The sequence below is a fragment of the Parambassis ranga genome, chromosome 16 (genome assembly GCF_900634625.1).
Source record: "Parambassis ranga chromosome 16, fParRan2.1, whole genome shotgun sequence".
NCBI classification, from domain to species: Eukaryota; Metazoa; Chordata; class Actinopteri; family Ambassidae; genus Parambassis; species Parambassis ranga.
Window position 1 is genome coordinate 8,831,627 of NC_041036.1, and position 21,331 is coordinate 8,852,957.

At 39.2% G+C, this 21,331-nt stretch overlaps 1 protein-coding gene across 1 annotated transcript in view; it reads right to left on the bottom strand.

The window, feature by feature from the left end:
* The window catches only part of LOC114448150 (CUB and sushi domain-containing protein 3-like), a 184,495-nt gene that overhangs the window by 115,082 nt on the left and 48,082 nt on the right, over nt 1-21,331 (bottom strand). Inside the window, exons 7-19 of the mRNA XM_028424904.1 lie at nt 16,692-16,804; nt 15,510-15,587; nt 13,982-14,069; nt 13,424-13,548; nt 12,544-12,665; nt 10,200-10,303; nt 9,890-10,002; nt 9,472-9,654; nt 8,495-8,821; nt 7,836-8,030; nt 7,352-7,490; nt 6,346-6,533; nt 541-729 (exon numbers count right to left, since the gene is read on the bottom strand). Coding sequence (XP_028280705.1) covers nt 541-729; nt 6,346-6,533; nt 7,352-7,490; nt 7,836-8,030; nt 8,495-8,821; nt 9,472-9,654; nt 9,890-10,002; nt 10,200-10,303; nt 12,544-12,665; nt 13,424-13,548; nt 13,982-14,069; nt 15,510-15,587; nt 16,692-16,804 — 1,964 coding nt within the window. The remainder of the gene's footprint in view (nt 1-540; nt 730-6,345; nt 6,534-7,351; nt 7,491-7,835; nt 8,031-8,494; nt 8,822-9,471; nt 9,655-9,889; nt 10,003-10,199; nt 10,304-12,543; nt 12,666-13,423; nt 13,549-13,981; nt 14,070-15,509; nt 15,588-16,691; nt 16,805-21,331) is intronic.

Consider the following 21,331-nt stretch of genomic DNA (forward strand, 5'->3'; position numbering starts at 1 on the left):
TTTCCAAAGATTTTAACATACCTCCAGCAGCATTTTTGCATTTGAAAGTAAATGACAGATGTGTGGATTTTTATAAATACGTTGCTAATATCCTAACTAGCAGATCTGCTGCTGTGTCACCTTCAAACAATGGTTCTGGTCAATTCTGGACCAACGGATTAAACCATCTCATCTCTGTCAATCAAAATTACATTTTCCCCCCATCATGTAATCCCTTTGAGCCTTAAAAAGACGGATAAAACGCTACACCTTTGCCTAATCAGTATGCGCAGATCTATAAATATGTAAATGACTTCACGCTTGTATCTCCACCCATCCCTCCACTACTTGCCTGCAGCTTGAGCATACGTGCCAACCTTTGACTCTGCTCAAACACTGTTATACAACTGTAAGCTCTAATATGGTGGTAACTCCACCATGCATGTTCAAGTTACTAATAAGCTAATATTAATGTAAGATAGCGTGCTGTTAGGCTGAAGCACACCACCGAAAGATACGTCACATATAAAACCCTGGCTGTTTGAATTTCTGTAAACATACCATCACATGTGGGAAGTGGGTGGCTCCAAAAATGGTTTTTCTCACAAACAAGTGGTTCATCATGGCTCAGTCTGTATCCTGGATCACACTGAAAGGTCACCATGGAGCCAATGGACAGGTCATGGCTTAACCGTATACCATTTACTGGGATACCAGGATCCATACAGGAGTATGTGTCCAACGTGACCACTACAGGAAATAAAAAAAAAAAAACAAATCACACATTAGTCTTCCACATGTACACAAGTAAAATTTTTATCCCAACTCATCCTCACAAGGCTTGATGTCTTAACTGTTAACCTAACATGTTACAGTGACTTTACAAGCCACATGCTTCATTGTGCACACTGCAAATTGCGCTAAACTATTTATATAGTAAAAGTTGTCTGCCTGCTTATGCAAGACCAAGACCTTTGTGTATGAGGTATAATGAAGTCATACAGCATTCATGGAACAAGAAGCATCTATTTTTGAAACCCTTGAAATTCTAGGTCACATTCATTCCCCAAAAAGTGCTGACAGAAGCTTTGATGTTACAATAATCACAACAAAAGGTAGGTCTCAGTTCGCATACATAATATAGAGGGCAAATTTCTCAGAGTAAGAATTTTACTTTGACTTTAACTCTGACTTTTAACTTCACTCATGTATACTCAAAACAACAAAAAAGCACTGATAAACAGACATGTCAAACAGTTGAAAAACAACACTGTTGAGACTTTGTAGCAAAGTGTACCATTGCACTGACTGCTGTAATGCCTTTCTTTCAGAATAACCTTGATAGAGCAGTAGGTTTCCTTTCTTTTTAAGAAAGAGTTTTCTCTTCATGCTATGTCTTTTTGTAAAATCAGCAAGTCACCCACAGTGAGAAGGTCAAAAGCGGATGTTGTAGGTGTTGTGGAGGAGTACAAACCAGTAGTTACATGGGGAGACAAAATTGGGGGTATGACCTTAGAGAAACTGTGCAAATATACTTCCTTTGTTCTAAGCTAGTGTTTGACCACCACTGGTCCAACACTCACTGGTTCTGAGTGAGCTCTCTGTTCATTTTCAGTGATGCAAGCTGCACAGAGATGCCCCCATTTTTCCCTGTGATTTCCAGGACTGCCTGCTTGGAGTTCCTCCAAGTGGGGTTGCTTTTGACTAAAAATATGCTGATTTTAAGCACAGGCTGGCAACAGTCGTGCAAGCAGTGGTCAGGTCATCAGTCGGCCGGCTGTTCTTAAGAAGTATTGCCGCAACTTGTATTTTTAGATCCTACTTTTCCATTCTCAAATTTAACAAGCATTGTTTAGGTGATGTTGCTTGAAAAGTGGTCTGTCTTTTATGAGTCAATATTTACAGGGTACTACATAAAAGCTCACCTGGTCAGTAACAAATACCAGTAATGGTACTAGAACTGTAGCCAATTCAGAACAGACAATATAACAGCTGTAGGTACAAGTGTCTATCACCCTTTGTTTTTCTTTTAGAAGTATTTTGGTTCCATTCCAATTTTGATACTGTAACAGTTTCAGGTGACTGACTCAGCTGAAAGACACGTCCACCAAACACGATCCTGTTTATTACATTCATTATTTCTACTGTCAGTGGCAATGAGTCCAGTACACATTGCATTTTAAAAAGGTACAACACATGCAAGCCTGCACCCAGAAAATAAACAGACAAACTCAGAAGCCAAGCAAATGCATGATCCAATACACATTTATAATTTATTCAAAGCCTTACTGCATTACAGTTGCCTTTAGATATATAACTGGTGGCAAAATGACACAGTTTGTAAGCCATAGATTATTGTTATTCCAATCTAGATATAGCTGTATAACAGCCCTGGTTGACTAATTCCTGTGTGATAACAGGCAGCTTCTGTTGTAGACCTGGGCTTGTGTAGAAAACTTGTCTTATTCACTTCCTGAGTAATGCTGGATATTTTTAGGAAGGGGACCTATGAATTTTGCCTCAACATGTGAGGGAAGTAGAGCATTCATTGATCACTGCTGCTTGTGGCCTCCAGTGTGTGCAAATTTGGTGCGAAATATAATTTCCATTAATCCTTTACCCAACAGAGTCTTGCAAAATGTGATATTCTGCACTGTGTATTGAACATTGGGGTCTACATGTGACTTGATAACATTTTGTCGTATTTTGTGTAACTGAATACATCCAGGTTCTTACACACAAAAGAAATGATGCAGTGTTTGTGTGCCTCAGCTTATTTAAAGCAGTATTCATGTTTATTTTGTATGGCCAATTTTACAAATGAAGTAGGTTAGGTTTCCCCACAGTATTCTAGCAGTAAGATATGTCCTAAATGGCAATGGAAGAAGCTAATATGATCTTACTGTTATTGCTTTTCGATAGCCTCATCAACAAAAGAGAAATGCACTTGAGAGAGAAATATAATAAGACGAAAGAACTCGTGGTTTGCTTTCGGTCAATAATACAGACATAATAACAAACTCTGTCTTACGGATCAAATTGGACTGACAAAGGTAATTGTGCTAGTGCAAACAATGGTGAAAACAGATCACACTATGTCTAGAGTATTTTTCTATTGGATTTTTCAGACTACAAGTCTGAAGTGATGTTAAAAAGAGAAGTTCAATGCATTTCTCACAAATAAAACCTTTCAAGTGTCCTTCAGTTGCCTATACAATCTGTGTATTTACAGTTTAGGGTTAGGGCTACAGTAGGAGCACATTTTTGATTTTTAATACACTCAACAAAAATATAAACGCAACACTTTTGTTTTTGCTCCCATGTTTCATGAGATGGACTTGAAGATCTAAACTTCATTCCAGATACACAATATTACCATTCCTCTCAAACAGTGTTCACAAATCTGTCTAAATGTGTGATAGTGAGCACTTCTGCTTTGCTGAGATAATCCATCCCACCTCACAGGTGTGCCACATCAAGATGCCGATCTGACATCATGATTAGTGCACAGGTGTACCTTAAACTGCCCACAATAAAAGGCCACCCTGAAATGTGCATTTTGTTTCTGCTTTATTGGCGGTCTGGGGACTCAGAACCAGTCAGTATCTGGTGTGACCACCATTTGCCTCATGCAGTGCAACACATCTTCTTCGCATAGAGTTTATCAGATTGTCTATTGTGGCCTGTGGAATGTTGGTCCACTCCTCTTCAATGGCTGTGCGAAGTTGCTGGATATTAGTGGGAACTGGTGCACGCTGTCGTATACGCCGGTCAAGCACATCCGAAACATGTTCAATGGGTGACATGTCCGGTGAGTATGCTGGCCATGCAAGAACTGGGACATTTTCAGCTTCCAAGAATTGTGTACAGATCCTTGCAACATGGGGCCGTGCATTATCTTGCTGAAACATGAGGTGATGTTCATGGATGTATGGCACAACAATGGGCCTCAGGATCTCATCACGGTATCTCTGTGCATTCAAAATGCCATCAATAAAATGCACCTGTGTTCTTCGTCCACAACAGATGCCTGCCCATACCATGACCCCACCACCACCATGGGCCACTCGATCCACAACATTGACATCAGCAAAGCGCTCACCCACACGGCGCCACACACGCTGTCTGCCATCTGCCCTAAACAATGTAAACCGAGATTCATCCGTGAAGAGAACACCTCTCCAACGTGCTAGACGCCATCGAATGTGAGCATTTGCCCACTCAAGTCTGTTACGGCGACAATCTGGAGTCAGGTTAAGACCCCGATGAGGACGACGAGCATGCAGTTGAGCTTCCCTGAGACGGTTTCTGACAGTTTGTGCAGAAATTGTTTGGTTATGCAAACCAATTGTTTCAGCAGCTGTCTGAGTGGCTGGTCTCAGACGATCTCGGAGGTGAACCTGCTGGATGTGGAGGTCCTGGGCTGGTGTGGTTACTCGTGGTCTGCGGTTGTGAGGCCGGTTGGATGTACTGCCATATTCTCTGAAACGCCTTTGGAGACGGCTTATGGTGGAGAAATCAACATTCAATGCACGAGCAACAGATCTGGTTGACATTCCTGCTGTCAGCATGCCAATTGCACGCTCCCTCAATGCTTGTGGCATCTGTGGCATTTTGCTGTGAGACAAAACTGCACATTTCAGGGTGGCCTTTTATTGTGGGCAGTTTAAGGTACACCTGTGCACTAATCATGATGTCAGATCAGCATCTTGATGTGGCACACCTGTGAGGTGGGATGGATTATCTCAGCAAAGCAGAAGTGCTCACTATCACACATTTAGACAGATTTGTGAACAAAGTTTGAGAGGAATGGTAATATTGTGTATCTGGAATGAAGTTTAGATCTTCAAGTCCATCTCATGAAACATGGGAGCAAAAACAAAAGTGTTGCGTTTATATTTTTGTTGAGTGTATAATAGGTGCATTTCTTCAGGGATTACAGCTATATGTGACCCTTTGACAAAAAAAATAGCTTGCTTCTGCTCATTTTCAGCTTATTCTGCTTTATTTTCTTTGTATACATGATTTAAAATCAGCTTGATAATCAGCTTCTTTACCAAGTAAAACCTTGACGCTTGATGCAAAAAGATGCTGCACAAACACTGTATACAGTGAAGCAGCTAGTCTATGAAATTAAAACATCCAGAAAGAACTGCTTCTTTTAAAAGCCAAAGGAGAAGCTTTTGGCAAAAACCAAATATAGTATTCATAATTAGGTTTCATTGCTTTAACTATGAATTGTGTTAGTTTAGAATAAGCCCTTCCCTGCAGGTGTTCTTTCATAGAGTCCTCGCAGTAGCTTAGAGTGGACAAACTGGCAAAAACACTGGCTAGAGTGACTTCCACGTTTTTGCATTTATTGTAAGTGGCAGCTAACATAGGCTTTCGTACACACCTGGAAACGGAGGGGTGAGGCAGCATTATACGATCTGCTACCTCAGCTTTAGATGCCCTTAATCCTACATGCTGGTTCTCCGAGTAGCAAACCATAAAGTAATGAATGAGTCTGACAAACACACTGCCAGACCTGATTAGGCCCATACATTGCAACGATGATAATCTTAGCAAGAACGACAACATAAATTGCACTACATTTTGAGTTGCTTTAAATGTAGGTTAGGAACTCTTACATAGAAACATAGTTTCAATACAACAAAGACACTTTGCTTTTGTCTTCTACACAACTAACCACCATCATAGGAATCAATTAGGACGACAGAAAACCAACACATTTTCTAGAGACAAAGCTGACACAATTAACTCACACAACCATCACATTAAACAGCAACCTGCACAGGCTGGGAAGAAAAAAAAAACATCTTACTTTGATTTTAATGCGCGGTTGTCTTTGCCCTGATGTTCGGCTTTTATTTCACCATGAGCCATTCATTAACCTCTTACACAGAACGTCCAGCAAACACTTTTAACAACTGTTACTAATCAGCCTGAATCATTTGTGAACTGTGAAGAATTAACACTACTTAACAGATAACATTCACAACAGCAGTGCTGACCTTGGTTTGCCTTCCTTTCTTAAAAAAAAGAAGCACTGTTTGAAATTTAGTCTTTATCCCTGCTCCTGAAGTGAATACATTTAGTTTCAGCCTGAGAACTGAAGCTCATTAAGGCAAGTTGTTATTATAATACTACTGCTCTTGTCATGTAATCCACCTGAAGCATATCCTAAGCACTATTTAGTCTTGACAGAGTTTCAGAAACTTCATTAAGTGCTACAAGAAAAGTCAGCCAGCCAAAATGTCCAGTGCAGTCAACCTCAGCATACTTTAAGATTATAGTCCAACTAAAAATTAATGTTTTCAAAAATATGTTCTGCATTAAATACAGATGTTATTGGCAGACTCTTACCTTCGTAGAGGATCTTGAAGCCACTATTGGATCGACTGTTATCAGTGGTAAACAGCAGATACAGGAAGTTACTGCTGCTAAACAGGAACTGAGGGACCTGAGTTCCATTAAACGATCCAATCAGCGGAGAGAGCAGGTTGGGACCGTCGTGCACTTCCAGAAAGTCGTAACTGAGCTCAGTTTGAAACCTTAAAATGAGAATCGAGATGGACAAAGAATCGACAATAATTTGTATTCAAACAAGACTGAAGGTTTGACAAAGAAAATATCAACATTTTATGGAGAAAGATGAGAACAAATACCTCACACAGCATGCACTCTAATTACTGCAATTGTAAAAAGATCAATGAGTTTCTTGGAAATGTGACAGTATGGATCTGTGGCCTCCCTAAAGTGTCTACATCAAACAACTACTGTCTACACAGAATTTAAATGTGCTGATAACTATATATAACTATATATATATTGAAAATATAAGGTGACCAAAATCTATGCTTTTTTACGTTGTTATTATGTGTAAATTACCACCAATATATTATCACTATAAATTGTGTAAATTAGTCATAAGAAAAAGTGTACTTATTTTGAGCAAGTTTTGGTTTCACTAGTGAATGTAGTTTCTTTACAAAAAGAGTGTGTCAGCACTGAAAAAGCACTGGTTATAAAATATGAACATTTTATGGGAGAAATAAAGATTTTTAAGTGGCCCCTGTTTTCCACTTTATTGCAGTTCTGAGGAAGTGAATGAAGCCAGTAAGCAAAATAAAGGATCACTTGAGGCTTTCAACATTTCTGGAAATTAGGTCCATGAATGCGGTCTACCTCCACTAACTTTATATTTTTTAACTTAGAGGCTTCCTGGGCAAAAATACCATAAATGTATATGTATAAACTGTATGAGTGTGTGTGTGTGGATATGGTAAAAACTGTGTCTGTTACTAGTGTGTGTGTGTGTGTGTGTGTCTTTGTTTCCACGGCTGACTGGCTGCAATACTGTCATACAAACCTGTCAAAGCTAATCTTGATGGAGCGTCCCGGCTCGGCCTCAATGACCCACTCACAACTCAGAGAGTCTTTGTAGTAGCCTGGCCACCCCGGGGAGAGGATGACACCAGATGGCCCTGAGTAGTGACCCCCACAAGGAGCTGGAAAAGCAGAGAAGCAGGAATTGTTTGAGAGTTGAAAGAGGTAAAAATAAAAAGTGAGAGTGAGAGAGAAAAAAAATCTTGTTTTTAAAGATGATACCACTGAGTAATGCTTTTTACCCACATAAAAATATTTAAAGAGAATAAAAAAACAGGATGAGTCACCAAAGGCCTAGAGTTACACGAATACCTGGAAATAAAGCCTGGTCTGGGTGGGCTGAGCTGCTCGTTTCACAAATCCCACTCACTTGTTTTTTTTTTTCAAAATTCTTTTCTGTCCTTCCGAGCTTAACTCCTGACTCAGAATCTGCTCACACACGATTATTAGCTTTTTGAGTTCAGTACCTTCACATTTGGGAATGAGTCCACTCCACATCACCTTGCCCTCCTCCAGATGGCACGTGATGGTGTCAGCCCCTTGTGTTTTGATGAAGCCCTCGTCACAAACCACAGAAATGGAGCTCCCCAGTTGGAAGCTGTCCCCAAAGCGCCTAGCATTCAACGGGATGCCAGGGTCGGGGCATTCATTACTCCCAAAAGCTTGTAATGAGAAGAAAGAACAAGATCTAGTGGCACACGCTCTTGTGTGAATGAGAAATGGGGTCTTTGAGTAGTGGACTGATAAGGGAAATGGATGAAGCTGCATTTAAGGGAGAAACAAAACCATGCAAAGGTCTGCTCTCTACACCCGAGGTTGACATAAGCCTTTATCTTACTGGCTATAGAAGTGTTTAGCACAATGTTTTAAAGGGTGTTTTTTTGTTTGTCTGTTGTTGCCCATTGAGACTGGATGCAACATACTGTATGTGTTTAAGGGACTATTACTTTAAATTTCCATGCAGTATAGAAACCTTTTTCTTTATAGGTTTAACCTTTAAGATTTGTTCATACTTTCACATAATTAAAAGGTGCCTCATTATTTATTGATAAAAACATAAAACTTATTTGTGCTTTTATAAGTCACTTAATGTCATAATGCTGACTATAACATGACTGTCACTTACTGCTATAAGTGATGTTGAATCCTCGGCCAGACATTGAGTGATCAGCCTGAAACTCCAGCTGCAGAACGTTGCTGTTGGACGTCAGGTGGGAAGGAACTTCAGCCCCTGAGAAGCGCCCTAGTATTGTGGCTCCTGACTGATCCCCGTCTTTGATAGTAAGGAAGTCATAGGGAGGCTCCAAGTCAAAGTCATTAAAGGCCAGATGGATTCTGGAGCCAGGCTCTGAGATTATCAGCCACACGCAGTTGAGGTTGTTCCCGTATCCTTCAGGGTAATCGGGAGACAACACCGTTCCCATGGGAGCAGTGAAGTTGGAGAAACAGGGGACTGTGTGTGCAAAATAAAATGATTAAAAAATGTGAATGCCCAAGGCAAGGCAATTTGTTTTACAGCAACTGTCTGGTCATGTGACACATTTACATTGTGAATTCTGCCATAAAAAATCTGGCACAGGATCTGTGTAGAACATTGTCAGTACTGCATAAATAGCTCAGCAATCAGAAGACAGCTCAGCTCCCATGGGTGCTGAGAAGCTGGAGGAGGTATATCGCAATATAGGTGCACATGAACAGTGCACACTCCCAGTGGGCACAGTTAAGGGGAGGAACAGAAGTCTAGATTTTTGTTATGGATATGGGTTAGGAATATTGAATCTAAAGTGAAGAATTTAGGTTGTCCTGAGAAAGAAATGTACAGTATAATGCATGTGCCCTTCTCCCCAGTATATTTATAGTATACCAGAATGTTCCCTACTTTCCTGTCTTTCAAACCAACACTAAATAACAAGGCAACCATATGCTATCAGTCTCCCATTTTACATTACGTGTATGGCTTTTTGCAAACAAATGCCCGCATGTTCAATTAGCAACACTATAATTAATCCTCCAACAGCTTAGTGTCACTGTGAACTTTCCAAGTGCATAAGTAATTGCTTTATTTGCTGTCATTAAAAAAATAATAATAATGTATGGACTCACATATACAGATAGGGATATTAGCAGACCACTGATTGTTGTTCTGGCAAGTTATCATCCTCTCCCCAATGAGCTCAAATCCAAACTGGCATTCAAAGCGCAAAACATCCCCATTTAAAAACCCACTGCCCTCTTGGTAGCCATACAGAGGAGTACCAGGGTCCCCACAACTCTCTTTGTCAATTTCTGTGGGCATAGAAAGGAGAGAAAGGAGAAAGGAAACGAGGGGGAAAGTAGAGTTTTAAGTCATTCAATATACTTTGAGATACTTCTTTAGTCCAGTTGAGTTAAGAGATTTAAGAGGTTTTTTTCTTCAGCAGACAGGAAACGGTGTCAGTAAAATATACTCACTGCCTTACTGAAAGACTTCCACAGCCAGACGAGCATACAGACAGTGATATCAGCACAAGAGTCTGTGTACCTTTGTAGTTGATCTTAAAACCAATTGAGCCCACACTCTCATCAGACTGGAGATGAAGCCACATCTGATGGGACATGCTGACAATCAGGTCTGGGACAAAGCTCCCAGTCAGCCTGCAGATCGGATAACAAACAGGAAAGTCTCTATGGTAACAATACACACGTATCAAACTCAATCTCATCATTCAGTGTTATATAGAAACTTTCTAATAGACATGATACTTGAATAAAGATTGGCAAAAGTGATATAGCTCAGACAATGCTCCTATCAGATCTGATCAAGGGTATGAAGTATTGTAGGCAGTACTCACACTTGAATTATTGTTTTAGAGTCACCTACTTCCCCTCCATCACCAATAGTTAACGAATCATATCCAATTTCTAGGTCGAACTCTTCAAAGTTGATCTGAATAACCTGTTGGCAAATGCAAATGTTAGTCAAGCAGCTAGGCAATTCTTACAGTACATCCAGTATTTGGGGACATTCAGAACTGGCTATAACTGGCTGAAACCATATAACATTGATACCAAAGAAGTTAAAGCAGACCTGCAGAGCTGCTGACAGACACCCAGGAGCAGATCTTATTCATAGGATGCCTATACATACTAAGCTCAAACAGATGAGCATCTAAAAGCTTTATTACCCAATAGCCCACCATCTCAGTTATAAGCATTTCATAACATTGCCACTCATTTCCATAACTTGCCTTTTGAGAAAATGTTTCAGGAGACGGTTAAACTGTGAACGTCAAGCCTACATACTGAACATCTATTTAATGCCATATATGTTTGCATAAGCAGACAGCAGCATGCTTGATCAAGCAAAGCTGTAAAAGCGTAGGACTTCCTTCTATCGCATGATTCAGATAGCTGCATAACACAGCCTGTATTTCAGTACTTTTTATGAATGATGTACAAAGTACACCCAAAAAAATCAAATCTACAATAGTATTAAGAGAAAATGGAAAGTCACATCAAATTTTTGACTGGTTATAAAATAAGGCTTTGACAAAGAGTGCAGGACTTACATCCCCACAAACAAAGGGCACGCCAAGTATTCTTCGAAGCAATACATAAACTGACAGCAGCATCACTTCACATTACGTTAGAGCACCAACCAAATTTTAAGTGTAGGGTACAGAATTAATAATTCCCGGTTCATATTTACCCTTGAGATATCTTTGTCGGCTGGCCCTGACAAATCTTTCTTCCCTTAATAAATGTACATAGCATCAGAAAATAGCAAGTGTAATGATCAAACTGGTCACAGCTGCTTCTCTAATAATGAGTCCGCTGCAGAGACATTTCACAATAATGGCACATTATCTCAGCCTGCACTTTGTCGGCATGGATTAGTGGTGAAAGTAAGGACGCTGTAATGACACTAGTGTCACATCTGTTGATGACAAACATATGATGGCCGCTTGCTCATCCTGTGCCTCCTTTTTGTCTGGCCATGGGGAGGACAATATCCATGTATAACAGCTTCATTACAGCGCACGCATAAGCATAATTACCATAATAACACTAATGGACCAAGTTTCAGTGCCAAGGAAATGGCTTGTTTGCCTAGGAGAGTGCACAGTGTCACAAAGCTGTGGCACTTGCCAGTCAAGTGTGAGTGAGTGTTAGTTATGTTTATAAGCAAGATGGCACTTAGTTGACACCCCTGTGTGTACAGAATATGACCCTGCAGACGAACTATAGAGCAACAGCAGTAATAACCATTATGAAAACATCTTTGACCTCTTCTCATTCAATCATTATTTCCAACCATTTCTGTTACAAATAGTTAGATAACTGAAAGGATTAGGCTTCAGTTTAACTGACAGTTAAACTGGTAGTCTAGTGAGAACTGAAATGGAGTCATGTACATTAATGAGGGACAGTAACAACGAACTTTTGTCAAAATACATGCATATTCTATGTAACCTTTTCCTGCCTAGGGAAACCCTGGGAAAATAATGCATGCAGAAATATGTATTCGAGAAAGGGATGCCTAGACAAATGCCCTAACTTGCAGGAGGGAGAGTTAATGTAAGAAGGTGAGGGTCCCTTTGCTGAGAAAATGGCAAGAGATGTGTATATTATATAAGTAATGAGGGGCTTATTTATGAACACCATATGTCAGACAATATAAATAAATATCCACTTACACTTCTCTGTAAACCTGCTCTTGGATTTCTTTAATAAATGAATACCCACCATTCATTCTAATAAATAATAAATATAATAATAAATTCCACATGCAGTGCAAACAGACTACTAGTGGTACATTTTACAAGTGGTAGAAGAGTATTTATTACCTTAATAGAACTGCAGGTAGTAATGGCAAACCACAACACTTGCTCTCATTTTCACCTGCTGCAGTAATCATGAGCCTCATAGCGCCTCTAATCTGTATTTTCAGACACTGGCATTTTTATTTGAAAATAAAGGTTGTATTAATGTTGCTGTGCAGACGTGAATAGCTAACTGACATACAAAGGTGATGATAACTGTGTTGCACAACTGTAGAATGTGTCCGCATTTAATGGCTCAATTTCGACAAGCGAAAATGAGAAAAATGAGCCAGATTCAAAAGGCCTGATATTTTGGGTCTTCACATGACAAAAGGCTTTAATTGAACTGTCTAAAAGTAACAACATTTTTTACCTTGTTTGGATCACTGGCAGTGATGATCCACACACACTGTGAGTTACTCTCATATTGAATAGGGAAGTTAGGGGAAGTAAAAGTCCCTGATGGTCCCTGTAGATTCGACCCACACGTTTTCACTGCAACAGAACAAAAACATTCAGTACAGTGCAAAAGTTTTAGGTACTTTGTGTTTAGTTTCTCAACCATCATAAAATCTGGGAGGTATCATCTAAGTCCCTGATGCAATCTGCAGCACGAGAAAAACCTCAAATGTACGAGCAGAAGGGATAAAGAACTATCTTCGGTGACATGAAGAACAAGGAGTCCTTTAACAGACTGTGCAACACCCACACAGGCTTGATTTCATAGATTCAGTCTATGATTACATCAATAGACAGAAGTAAGAGAAGTAAGTAAAGCAACCCAAATCTTCAGTTTGTCTAGCTCTCAGAGATGCCAATTATTACAATATGTATATGTATGTGTGTGTGTGCGTGTGTGTGTTTTCAAATATGGAAAAAACAGAGATATATGCAATACAAACAGCAAAACAGAATAAAAAATATTTCAAAATAAATATTGATGGAAATGGTGTTCAGAAGGCAGAGTAATAACTCCTGCATTGTAATAAGACTGAAAGCTAATATATTGTTTGCACAAGTAGCGAGTAGGTCTATTAGCTGCATTTCCATTAATCACATTCTAAAAGGTGCTCCAGGTATTATGAAACACAAAAAAGTAGCAGAGCATTTTGGAATGGAAAAGTAGAGTGCAGCAGCACAGGCTTTCATACATAATTAACAGAAATGAACTTTCTTCTATCTGCATAGAGCCTATATCCAGAGGCACTACCTTAATCAAACTGCTTTATTAGCTGTTCAGATGCCTAGCTCACCCTTGCAAACGGGTCTGTGGTCGCTCCAAGCGGCAAAGACTTCTGCAACGCGCTGGCAGGTAATCGTTTTGGAACCTTGCAGCACGTAGTCTTCATCACACGTAAATTGAGCAGTTGCTCCGATGCTGAAAAGATAAACACACAATTATTGCCTGAAAGATCGATCAATGTTTCAAAATCAGAATCTCCAGAACAATCAAATTCATTATTTTACTTCAGAAATGTGCGAGGGCCATTTTTACACTTAGGGAGGGCCTCTGAAAAGTAAAGTAAAGTAAAGTAACTTCTGTTTTGTAAGACAATATGCTCGATAAAAGATATGTTGTTCTTCTATTTCTTATAAAAAACAGACACAACACTGCAACATCACCAAGGAGACAGCCACTGTAATGCAGGTACTGCTGGACATTTCCACAGATGGGAAGAAACTCAGAAGTCAAGTGGACACGTTTTTATACGCGACAGCAATATTTAAGACACACAGTAATATGCTAGAGAGTACACATCCCTGTTCTACACGAATCTTAGCAATACTTGAGCTGCAAAGCACCAACAAACCTGAAGTCGGAGCCAATCCGTTTCCCATTCTCGGGCTCCCCTGGGTCAGGGCAGTAATTAGACACCTGTTTGATTCCTCCTTCATTCACTAAACAGAAAGAAAAGGACCAAGAATGCTGTGAGAGAGACACTTTAATTTTAAGTTTTAAGCTTTAAGCTTTGTACTTCCAGAAAACACCCACTGCAATGACAAGTAGTAGGCAACACTCTTTTCAGGAGTTGTTTGGTAAAAGGGAGAGTGCTCAAGGACTCATGTGGTTGGACACTGGACAGTTTGACCTCATCTTTAAAGGTCAGAGACTTTAAACTGGCAGCTATTTGAAAGCATTGTGTTTTGTGGTATCAAGGTGAGCGCCAGGGGTTAATGTAGCTACCTGAGCAAAACAACACAGGAGAATCTATCTTTGCCTAACAGAGACTAAGAGGATTAAATAACCTTCAACTATCAATTATAGGTTTGACTATCAGTGAGTCAGACTCTCCATACATAATTTCAGTGCACTAGATAATGCCTTGGAAATATGGTTCATACTCAGCATTGCTCCCCCACCCCATGCTAAGAATGTAGAGACAATAGCTTCTGTAGGTGCTGTATGTGTTCTGACTTTTTAGCTCATTTTTCCTTCACATAAAAAAAAAATCTGTAAATAAAGGACTGCATGCAGTGGAAATTAAGTTCATAAAATATGTAGTATCATAATTATTACAGTTTGCCATAAGATTTGTAATAATGCATCCCCCCAAACACACACACGGGGGCCCTTAATGAGTTTTCTTCTTTTACTTCTTTCAGGAAGTTCATCAGCTTTATCAGCACTTACTCATTGCATATTATAATATAGTTATGGGTTCAATTATATGCAATAAATCCACAAGGCATATGAAGCATCACCTCACAGTCTATTAAATGATATACAATGTCAGAAAGGATTACAGCCCCCTACATTATTCATGTCTCCATGCAGTGCAGAATCTATGACACATAAGGTAATAAAGATTACAACCTGTTATCATCCGAGTGTTTATCGCACTGTTAAGTTAAAGGGAATTGTGTTCCAGATTTATGTTAATGACAGAGCTCCACAAGCAATTAGAATGCACTCATTTTGGTCTGAGGTGTACACAAATCATATGACAAGTGAGTGGTCACCGAACCTTGACCACTGCTGTGAGTGTATAGATCATACAGTGCATGAAAATAAGTCAGACTAATGTTTAAATGCTTCAATATTAAAGAATGGGATGCAGGATGTTTTGTCTGACTGAAGAAGCTCAATATTTAGCATTTTAGAGCCATATAAGTAGGCCTGATCTAGTGGAGTTCTGTTCTATCTAGACAGGAAGCAGGGGAAATGGGTCATCAGAAAGAAAAAGTGACTGCACTTCTGCAAAATCTAGTACTGTAGCTTAATTCCATCACCAACAAAAAAGTTACACAAAGAAACAAAGACCCAGAACACAAGCTCTACATAAACAAAAAAAAACCCAAACAATGAAAACAGTTGCATAAGAAAAATAAAAGACTTACTCAAAGACAGTTTGTTAGTGTTGTCCTTTCCTGGTAATAATTTTACCCCTCTGGATTTTAGCTCTCCAGAGCTTTTCACTGGTTGAGAGCAATAGAAAGAGTTCATTAGATAAAAGAAGTTACAGTATTAGATGTGAGAAGATACAGTACAAGTATTTCTTTCTCTGGATAATACTTGGAGCTACAAAGGAACATGAGAGGATAATTGCTACTGCTGTGCATCCTTACTACCTTACTAAAGAAAAGAGTTCAGTGTCTCTGAGGCATTCCTCGGGGTTGTCCCAGCGAATCAAGGAGGTTTAAATGTTTGCCTGTTTGTATTACTTATTATTTTAAACAGTAGATAAAAAATGATTGATTAATTGGAGGTGGTGAGGGTACCACGGAGAATCAAAGAGCTGCTCAAAGACTACGATGTTACTCATTTTAAGAGAACCTACTTAAACACAGTAGGGCATAGCCAGGTGGTGCAATTAGTTTCCATTGACAACACAACTTAATGGCGTTACCAGCAAAAAAACATTTACAATGCCGAAATCTGAAGCAGTCATACACACAATTAGGACTGACTCTATTCACTAACAAGATAATAATAACCAGATAATCAACATTTGCCAATGCATGTATAAATTGCTGGCTACTGCACAACATTACACAGCAACAGAGGATAAATGTGATTTTCCATGCAATTGATTTTATCTTGTATTAAATTACCATGGATTGCTACACATGCATTGTTATTGAAAGATTTTTATTTTTTAAATAGTTGAGCCGTTTACTGTGAAGTTCACTGTGAAGTTGAAGAACATTTTATTTTCTGGAATTGGGCCAGGGTCCAAGGTGGGTCACATGCAGCATGCTGCGCATACTGTGACTTTTAAGCCATGTCGGAGAACAATGTCAGGGTAGGGAATTACTGAGCTGAGTTTTTCCAAGGGAGACTGTATATACTGTATTTAATGCTCAAATATTTGATTAACAAGGTCCTTTGAAGTCATTGGTTTGAAGTAAAAAAGGCCTTCATGCCCTCTACAGAGTGTATTAATCAAACTGTTTAATATTCAGTTAACAAAGATCAAAAACATGTTTTCTAATTACAGTGTGTTTTTCCAAAGATGATCCCTTTTTGTTCAAGTAGGGGGCCCTTTATTACGATGTGCAAATGAGGTAATCATGTCTTACCTTGATACTGAGCCCTGAAGCCTTTGTGGCGGTGGTTGCTCTCCGTCACAAAATGCAACCGCAACCAGTTTTTGTTGCTGATGATCGGTGCCGGGATATTCATTCCAGTAAGCCTGGGTGTGAAAAGTCAAATATACGAAAACACATGTTGATTCATTTATACAACTTACTGGTCACCAACAACGGTGTGCTGACAGTATCAAGAAAAAAGAAGACAACAAAAAGAGAACATGTCACAATATGTGACCTGTCAGAATTTCTCTGTTTTGACTACAGCCATTTTATTGTCTCAAGTTTTTATTCAGTGTGTGGCCGCAGCATCGTGGACAATCCATAATCATAGAGATTTAAAGCTGCCAGGGGCCTTCTCATTTGTCTGACTAACCAGCTTTTTTTTTTTTTTTTTTTTCTATCAAACTGCATTGCAATCCGTCACGCCGCACCCTGTCATACCACAGTCAATAGCACACAATGCCATTGCAGCTATTAAACAGAGGCATGGGACTGGCTGAAAAAGAACATGGTGCATTTGAGCCTTGTGTTCTCAAATTGGCTCAGTATATTAAAAAAAACAATGTGTGACTTGTTTCCGTCTGTGTATGTGCTGATGTTCATTGTGTGTTTCAAGATGTGTGCAGTCATGTTTGAGGTTTGTTCGTCTATGTAATTTCTTTGGCATTTACTACAGAGCCACCTGAGGGGCAGAGAGACAAAATCGAAATGAAAGAAATAAAAATGTTAAGGAAAGAGACAGAGTGGTGGAGAAAAACACAGAGAAGGTGACTTTTTCAATTGGTGGCAATTACATATCTGAGAAAATGCATTAGTACTCTCAGTGTATTGACATTTGATTTCTCCCTATAATGATTATAACCTCTGGTCCCTGCTGTTTAAAATTAAACTTCATTAGAGTGAAACATGCATCAGACAAGATGTTGCATGTTGTATTTTTAATTGATGAACAAACTAAATGCAATAATTAACAATGATCTTTTTAAAACAGATTATCCATCATGGGGGAGATGGTGGCAGCTCCTACAGACAAGTTGAAAGGTAATTGATTTTCACACAAAACTTGACCTTTTCTCTTCCTTGCATCATTGATAAAATATTAACGATGCCAATATACAAATAGAATGAAAAAGATCAGCTACATAGGGGATCATGCCACACTGTTTCCTGTAATAAAAGCTGGAAATAATACGTGTCACTAAAGCAGTGTGGCAGACGTAAAACATAATATGCCATCAACAGTAAATAATGGTTTAACAACATCTTACAAAGGCGTAACTCACACTAATATATTTGATTATTTGAAACAGTCCACATGCAAAAACCTCACTGCTAGATATAAAGTGTTGGTACAAAGTGAATAATTACGTATCGTGATATGCTTCACAATGGTTTGCGCAGCCAAAATACACCCACTTGTCACTTCTTCCAGCTGCTGCTTCCAGTAAGGACCCAAATGAACACAAATTTGCTCATAGGCTGAAGGCCAGCAGGGAAGAAAGACTAACAGCATCTGGTGTGATCTGAGAAATTGATGACTTGCGTGCCAAACTTTTCCCATTAATTCTTTGGTAGATATTAAATGTTTTATATAATTTACCAGCAGGATGAAAAGGCATCACAGTAAGGCATTGGCTTTCTTACTGTTGTTTCATCTTCTTTGTATGACATAGCTCCACGTTACGTTGACTGTTCACAACGTAACGTCATGGAAACAAAATACTTGTGGAAAGTCAACTGAGTGCTGTTTTCCTATTGCATTTCCTCTGATGCATACAGAGTGACAAACAATGAAAAAGTCCAATGAGAAAAAATGAATTCCTCACATAATGCACTGTCCACAGACTTACTCAGGCTGTCTATTTGTTCCCTCATAGATATGCAATATGGCTTTTCAGAGATTACTTCTTGGCATGAGTGCAGTGTTTTTATGTGCTTGGTTTCATCCAAGTTTGAGCACGCTTCATATCACTGATTTAGGACATCTCAAGGACTATTGGTAGATGTTTCTCAGAGGTTTGCAAGGCCTGTTAGATAGTTCACATAAAGTTCTTTGAATAAAATGTGTATGATTTAATGATCGTTGAAGTGACCATGGCAATCTCATCAAAATACCAACTCGATGTACAGGTAATGTGGCAAATCATGGCTTCGAGGACATAGTGATGAGCTCAAATCTCTGGCGTCCCTACTTCACTGAGAGGTGGTTCATACGCAGGTGCAGCACAGATAATGGGCGATCAGTTCAGATTTGTCAAAAAAAGATAGGGCCAGGTGATTTTGTCTTTTGTTCCCACACATATCCTATAAAATCAGACAAGAGGGAGTAATTGTTGGGATATTTCATGTGATGTGGAAGAAGCCTATGCTCTCCATCCCTTTAGCTGCTCTTTCGCCACTTACACTTCAGGAGATGAAATTATGCTGTTCGGTCTGCCAGAAAACTGGTTTCTGAGAACAATGAGCAAGTTACTGTACGCCCAGCAGCTACTCACATTAATTGCGCAGGTGGTGTACCTGAGTTAACTGTCAATTCACATTCCTTTAATTAAACATTACATTCTTCCCAGTATAACCTCAGCAGAGAGTGGCTTTAGGACATTTTGAGAGACTATACTTTCCAGAAAGATCAATAATAAATTCCACAGAGGAGAAATTGAATCTTATATACCTGATAATTTAACCAAAGTTAATTTAGCTGCAGGGCACATCTCCTCACTCTGCTTTGAATATTGTAATCTTCCTCTGACAACCATTTAGCCACTCTGTTGGAATATGATTGCTCATATTCAGTGAACCAAGCAAAATATTGCCCGGCTGTTTGGTGAAGCAACAATCAATTCAAAACTCTCAGCTTTCTTAGTATGTAAGAACTGGCTGCAGATAAAAGGTGTAGGCACATGTTATTTTTATGCAAGGTAATCAGCAACACTGAAGAAAGGTAGAAAGTAAGTTGGATACATTGAGAAAAAAAATCATATTTAATGGTGTACTGTATAAGAAATATTCACAAAGCCTTTGAGGCTTTATGTGCTGTGTCCATATTTGAAATAATGAGTGACGTGTAATCTACAGCTTGTTGTTGCTGCCCTTTGTGAACAGGGCTGAACAATCATATTAAAGGTCAGAGCACTAACAAAAAACTGTATTCCTCTGCATAGCTCCACTCCATTGCTGGTATTTGTCAAAAGAAAATATTTTTTTTTTGTCTATTTTCAAAGTGATTGATGTGCGGCCTGATATCAACCTCCCACAGTTTCACAAAGATGGGATAAAACTCATTTGCAGAGATCCAATAGAAATCTTCTATTGATAACAGCTGCTAAGAGGTATCAGATCAAAAGATTTTTTGCCCTGTGATCCTGAATTTTGTTAATTTTCAAATTGGTTTTTAGGATTTGTAAATGTGTTTATACAACATTGCACTTCCAGTAAAGTGGCTGTCGAAAATGGGTGATTGAAAATGATTCCAATTACCCCTTTTTAATTTATAGATGAAGGAAATATCTATTCTGTATAACTAAAACTCATTTTATATATATATATATATATATATATATATATATATATATATATATTCCACATTTCACTTCCACTTGCCTAAAAACAGGCTACCAGGCAACATTAAATCTGGCAGAGTTTGAGGTTCCAGGCTGTCAATCACTGTTAAGCAGCTGTAAACCTCAAGGGTAAATTGACAGTTTGCTTGTCTCTGTCTGCAGCTGGTGTTATATGTTAGGATGTTTGAAAGTTTAGCTTTCCAATGGCCTTGTGCACAGTCAGATGCTCATAAAAAAAGAAGAGAGTGTAATGAATTTCATAGGCATGACAGAATCGCTTGCTCTGAATCATGTCTGTTTGCTTGTCTGTTTACCTAGTTGAAGCCACCTCTCTCAAATTTTAGCCCCATTGCGCTCTTGCTCACTGGGTCCCACTTGGATAGCAGGACTTTAAACAAGGACTCTGCCTGACATTTGGTGAGGTACAAAAAAACATTGTCCTTGAATTTCAAATGGCGCATGGGCAACACACATGAAAAAAAAGCCCCGCAAAGCAAACATGCAAATATGGCACTACTTTTATTAGCCAACTAAGTGATGCTTGATAAGTTTGTGGCTTCCTACACAGTTCCAGCTGTGGTGGACACTAAACCTTTGTTTATAGGGGAGCTACTGAAAGAGGTCAGCATTGCTGTCACCATGGTGACCACTGAGATCTTTCTTCATTTGTTTCATCTTGTTGATGTTCTTTTTCAAGAGCATAGTAGACCCCAACAATAGTGCGACTTTCCTCAGAAGTCCATCAGCAGCTCTCTCATTGTGTGCCAAAAAAAGGACCTCACTAACCATTGTTCTTTCATCTTTTGATTACAAATTAGAAAATATGCTGGGATCCATGCCAACATTTTCCTTTGACATGTTGCACAGATGTCTGATTGTTTAAACCCATGGTACATGAAACCCTGCGACTCTGGTGCAAGTGTACTTCTGTCTTCATCATGATTTCCTGTGTGATGACTGGCCCTCCAAGAAGAGGTCATTTTCCAAGTTCTCTCTTCCACATCTAAATTCAGCAGCCCACTTCCTTTACCTGCTGTAAGAAGGAGCACCATGCTCAAGTGTTGCCAT